The sequence below is a fragment of the Sphaerulina musiva genome (assembly GCF_000320565.1).
Source record: "Sphaerulina musiva SO2202 unplaced genomic scaffold SEPMUscaffold_2, whole genome shotgun sequence".
Taxonomy (NCBI): Eukaryota; Fungi; Ascomycota; class Dothideomycetes; order Mycosphaerellales; family Mycosphaerellaceae; genus Sphaerulina; species Sphaerulina musiva.
The window spans coordinates 873540-879008 of record NW_016017384.1 but is presented as its reverse complement, the minus strand read 5'-3'; the positions used below and the strand labels follow the sequence as shown (position 1 = coordinate 879008).

Below are 5469 nucleotides of genomic sequence, written 5' to 3'. Positions count from 1 at the left end.
GTCTTCCTACTGCTGCTGCTGCTGTATCATTCGTAGATCGAATGGATTGTATAGGGAGTGTTCAACCTTTGGGAGGCGGGGATGTGGATAGTGAGGGGAAGCAGAAGAAGAAGCAGAGAGGGTTTTCGAAGACTTGTTTCCGTAAGAAAGAAGTAGTAGGTACTGTACGCTGTACCCGAGCAGAGCAGATCACTACCTACATTGGATCTACATGATGCACTTTTCTTTTCAGACATGGAAAGCAGAGATACATAGGCAGCAAGAGATATGTCACTTCAAAATTCAACAGATACCTTATGTACGTACATACATACATGCAACGACGCATGTACGTTCAGCGGAGCCATCGTTTAGAGAGAAGAGTGGATTGATAGAAAGGTACGTCCGGTACCTACCTAGTACTTTGAATCATTCATTGTACACTACACAGGTTGGTAGGTACTCACCAACAAATTCGTACGAAAGCCGAGGACGGTAGAGGTACCTCCTAACAACCAACCAGACGTTCCTTCGTCAAAACAAACGAAACACCTAGGAGAGGTTCTACTACAAACTAGTCTACCAAAAGTAGTACTGCACTGTAGACGAAATACGACCTCGGTACCAATAAATTCCCAATCCAATATATATCACAAGCAAAGAAAGATACTATAGGGCTGGGGGCTCGCTGGCTTATCGATAAAATCTCTACACTGAATAATGAGGTTACCTTTCTTGTACTTTAGGTGGACTCGGGTATTTCGTATTCCAATTCTTGGTTTGTTGTAGTACCTTGATATGTATCAAACGAAAACGGAAGTGTTTCTATCCCTACCTATTTTTATTTTTCTTTCGTTGCATCCTGCGATGGCTAGCTGGCTAGCTGGCTGGCTGCCTACCAAGCGATATATACAGTACAATTGTACCTTTGTACAGTACATCACATCAATTCCAAGGGGATGCGGGAGTGTAACGGGGGGAAGAAAGGGAAAGGGAAAGACCAGACCCGCGGCTACCTTACAGTACGTAAGTGTAAGGTATACATTGTACCTGGTAATGTATTGATTTAATGCCTACATACCTTACTCTTATTTAGTAGACCAACCAACCAACAACGACGGCCAAACCAACAAAAAAAAAGTATGCGCTTAACTCCCTACCCCCCCTGGCGCCTGGCTAGGCGGTAGGCGATATCAGGAGGTAGACTCTATCGTTTGTACAGTACAGTACATACAGGCTGTCTCGGCCGTCTCCAGCAAGGATGAAATTTCACTCCTAGGTATATTATTATGTACATTTTATTTTGTCTTTTTCTCCCCGCCGCCGCCCAGCCGCCGGTTGACGCGCTTAGAGAGCTCGAGCGCACGGGGCGGATTTGCTATCTTAGGTATCGAAGCAAGCAACGCAAGCAAGCTTTTTCAATAATTTTATATCCAAGGAGACTGAAGTGGTGGTGTCTAAAAAAAACGTGAGACAGTCGGTGTGTAGGCTTGGCTAAGGGGGCGAGGAAGGTGTTACCTTACCTTGCTGAGGACCTGAGGTAAGGCATTATGAATACCTACCTATTCCGGAGAAGCAAGAAGAGGTTTCCAAGAAAGGTAATTGCAGAAGCACATACATACACACATATACACATACGGTACATACCTTACACATACGCGTCTCCATGCATCCGGGAAGGTGTCCCACTTTCTCCGCGTATCCCCAATGCTGGAAGCCTGGAAAGGGCCGAAATCCGCCAAAAAAAAACATGACGACAAGGGGCTTCGTGATAACAGTACGCACCTCATATACGACAACTTCACAGATTGCACTCTCACTCTCATCGCTCCATGATATCACCTCTCCTTTTCTAGCGCGTCGCTCACATGATCACATCACTTCATCGCTCAAAGCGCACTTCATTTCCAGTCCCTCGGCAAGGCTTGTCTAGGCAGATGGATATTTCAAATGTTCAATAGAGAGAAGCTAGCCAGCCAGCTAGGTAGCCATATAAAATATTGTCTTCATCAAACCCTCTGCCTGGGTATCACGAGCGCTGACCAGGTGTCCTATCGCGGACCGAAGGCCGCGACAGACGGGGGGGTGGCTGAACCAGGCAGGCGTCTCCCGTGGCGAAGCGTCGAGGACCAAACAATAAAAGGTTTGAATCCCTGGCTATACGACAACCAGCGCGTGACGTCGGACAACCCCCAAAGCTGAATATTTGGACATGCACCGAGCATGGCAAGGAGGTCCGTTTTTTCCTGGGCTTCTCCGAAGAAACCCGATTTGATTGTCCAGACTCCAGGCTTCTTGGGAAGGGGGAAAGTGTTTCCCTTTCGATGACAACAATGCTTGCTTGCCTGCTGGTTGGTATCATCATCATCATCATCATCGGCTCCCCTCATCATCACAAGCTGGTGGAGGATACGATATCAGATTGAGATGACTCGAACAGTCGAACTCTAGATGTTAATGTGTGTGATTCATTTTTTTTCCTCCTCATTTGCAGATTGGGGCCCAAGACCGGAGATGCGTGAGCACCAGTGCAAGCGAAGATGGAGCCTAATGACAGTAATATATTAAAATAAAAAATAAAAAAAGACTGTCAGCTAGAGATTAGAGAGTAAAGAAGGGATCGGCACAGATAAGCCGGGGGTGACAGCTCAGACAGCTCGGCAGCCTCAGCTCTCAGCCTCTCACCAGCATCATCAGCAGCATCATCATCATCAGCGTCATCGCCAGCATCAGCACCATCAGCATCATCATCACTAGCATCAGATGGTGAGCGGAAAACCAATAAATCGAAATGATAGCCTGGTCGCTATAGGCATGGATGTTTTTCTCTCTTTTGACGGGAAAAAAGCCAAATCCCAACTGTGTCCCCCCGGTGGTGGTGATACAGGTCGCAAGCCTTGCATGTTGGGTGGATAATCGTCAGTTTATCAGCAAGGAGCCACTGGGGGGCCAACCAGCCTCGGGAGAATGTTGTCGGTGGTATGTCGACAGAAGTACATGTACATGAGGTGTATGTAGCAGTCTGTGTATTGTAGGTAGTAATGTAAGGTAGTACAGTAGGAGGTAGTAGAAGTGCAAGGATGACGACGGGTGGAGCCTTGGAGGGGAACTTGATGTTTTGGAAAGTCCCGTCGCGTGGAGCAAGTGCGAGCGAGAGACGTGATTCAAAGTGACAAAGTACATGTAAGCCAATAGAACGTGACACAAAGCACATGCGGTGCACAGCACTGGGGTGTTCCGTACGCTCGGTATTATTATTTACATGCATCCATGCTCTGCTGCTGCTACTGCTTGGCCTTGCTTGCTGCTCTCGCTCTCTCGCTCTCTCTCTCTCTCTCTCTCGCTCTCATTGTTGACATTACTAAAACCAGGCGGCCCGTTCTGGACCAGCCGAGGATACCGCCCGGATGAACACACCTATTCCCGTGCCAACTTGTTGTTTCTTCCGTTTTTCCCGCTTCTCCCATCCCCCCCTCCCACCCCTGTTGTTGCATTACAGCTACAATTAATCGTGTCTTCGTGCAAGCCATCAAATGCACAGATAAAAAGCCGCCCAGGTAAAATAGTGGTATCTTATGACGAAACACGCGTACAAAAAACTATAGCTTACGCTGCGGAGCGTAGCCTTGTGCTGCTGACGGTCAACGTGCAAGCTCTTGCGGTAGCCGGAGACGTTGTGCCCCGGGATGCCATGCAGTCCCGGTCTATATCGTATGCAGTTCGAGAGAGTCCGTCGACGGGCCTGATGCTCCGTCATTCGTCGGGTCGTGTTCCAGAGTAAGACTGTCGATTCGTGGTCGCTATCGATCCCGGGACGCAGACACTGACGACTCCGCTCCGGTAGTCGCACTGTCCGGATCCAGTAGGCTCAAGCATCGTATCAGCACTGCAGCACACACACACACGTTAGCTATGGTCACGAGCAAGAGGATTGCCGTTTCACAAGGATACTTACGGTCCATGATCTCTTCTTCGGCCACGCCCATCTGATAGTCTACCAAGCCGTGCTTCTCGACACTGTCGCATAACCGGACCAGTTCTCGCGACAAATGCTCCAGTATTTGGACGCTCATGATGGAAAGAGGCTCACGAAGGCCCTGGTTTTGGAGATATTCCTGAGTGAGTTCGCGTTGTTTTTCCAACGTCACCAGCCAGGCTCGGTTGAACTCGTCCCAGAGTCGAATGCGCTCATCGTGCAAATTGTCGTCGTCGCGCGTCAGGCCTGCAACTGGGAATTAGCTCAGCTTGAGATTGCAACTATGGTAGCGTGATCAACTTACCTAGGGCCTCTGCATTGCCAAGCAGATAGTGCGAAACATCCATCAAGAGCCCGCCAACTTCGCGCAAAGCGCCTTCTCTCACACTGGTGAATAGGGTCCGAATCTGGCTCTGGTAGTTGGCGAATGCCTGATCTACGGACTGCGCGGAACTAGGCGTATACTGGTTTGCAGTAGCCGCGTATGAATATGCACCAGATTGCGTGGGATCCATCATCGTACTCGTGTAAGTGGACGAAGGTCCAGCGGCCGCGTATGCAGAAGGCTGATACTGAGAGGGAAGTTGCGATGCCGCCAGCTCGGGAACTGTCGCACTCGGAAGCGACTGTCCTGCAAGGTAATACTGTGCTGCTGCCGTTTGTGACGCCCCAAATTGAGAAGCCAATGTCTCGGACGCGGTACCAGGACGCTGGGAATAACGTGAGACTGGGTCATAAGGCGATTGTGTCGCCTGTTGCGTGGATTGCGCCATGCCGTACATGACATTAGACCCGTATTGTTGATAATGTGCGCTGTCGCTCTGTCGCGGTGCATCTGCACCATGCAAATCGGAAGAGTACTGCATCGATTGTGCTGTTGCCGAAGGACCGGCTCCATACTGTGAGCTTTGTGGAAAGGCATATACTTGCGCATCGCCGCTCGCTCGTGCAGTCGAGGCGACAGCTTGTGGAGACTGCTGGAGGTACCCTGAAGACTGCCTGAATCGCTCCACAGATCCACCAGGGGTGTTAAACTGGCTACCGGGTTGGGTGCTACCGCTTTGTGATTGTTGTGCAGCATATGAGGTCTGTTGCGCGTACTGCCGTCGTGATGGATCATTGTAGTCCATCACAGAGTTATCGTAACGGTCCCCGTATGCTATCCCTTTCCGCGTCGACGCCACCGGCGAGAAGGGCGGTGATGCATAGACAGTCGCCAGATTGACGGTTGGAAGGTTCGTGGAAGATGTGGTATGAACGAGTTTCGATCTCTTTTGTGCGACCTCGAGGACCCAAAAGTGCCCAGGCGTCAAGCAACGGTTGGGTACACAAGCTTGGCCAAGGTCTGGTCAATGGTCTGGCTCAGGCAGAGAGAAAGTTGAAAGTTGTAGTGGTGAACGTGCAGATGCCTGTTCCGGGTGCTGCCCAAGACGGACGGGCTGGCAGATTAAAAGATGCGGCTCCAATGTCGATTCCTCGTCACACGAGTGGGCGGTGCAGAGAGCCGGTCCGAC

General features: G+C 50.1%; 1 protein-coding gene across 1 annotated transcript; it reads right to left on the bottom strand.

The window, feature by feature from the left end:
• Nucleotides 1–3458: 3458 nt before the first annotated feature.
• SEPMUDRAFT_147106 (uncharacterized protein) lies at nucleotides 3459–5170 on the bottom strand. The gene is made up of 3 exons (XM_016904084.1): nucleotides 4260–5170; nucleotides 3935–4201; nucleotides 3459–3865 (listed from the first exon to the last, which is right to left on the bottom strand). Exons 1-3 carry the CDS (start codon nucleotides 5083–5085, stop codon nucleotides 3780–3782), a joined length of 1179 nt encoding a protein of 392 aa, XP_016763263.1. The 5' UTR covers nucleotides 5086–5170; the 3' UTR covers nucleotides 3459–3779.
• Nucleotides 5171–5469: the final 299 nt, after the last annotated feature.

Coding starts and splice junctions, on each gene's coding strand:
- SEPMUDRAFT_147106 (XM_016904084.1), bottom strand. CDS start 5,085: ATGGACTACAATGATCCATCACGACGGCAGTACGCGCAACAGACCTCA. Junction 4,202..4,259: donor TGGCAATGCAGAGGCCCTAG/GTAAGTTGATCA, acceptor TCCCAGTTGCAG/GCCTGACGCGCGACGACGAC. Junction 3,866..3,934: donor CGAAGAAGAGATCATGGACC/GTAAGTATCCTT, acceptor TGTGTGCTGCAG/TGCTGATACGATGCTTGAGC.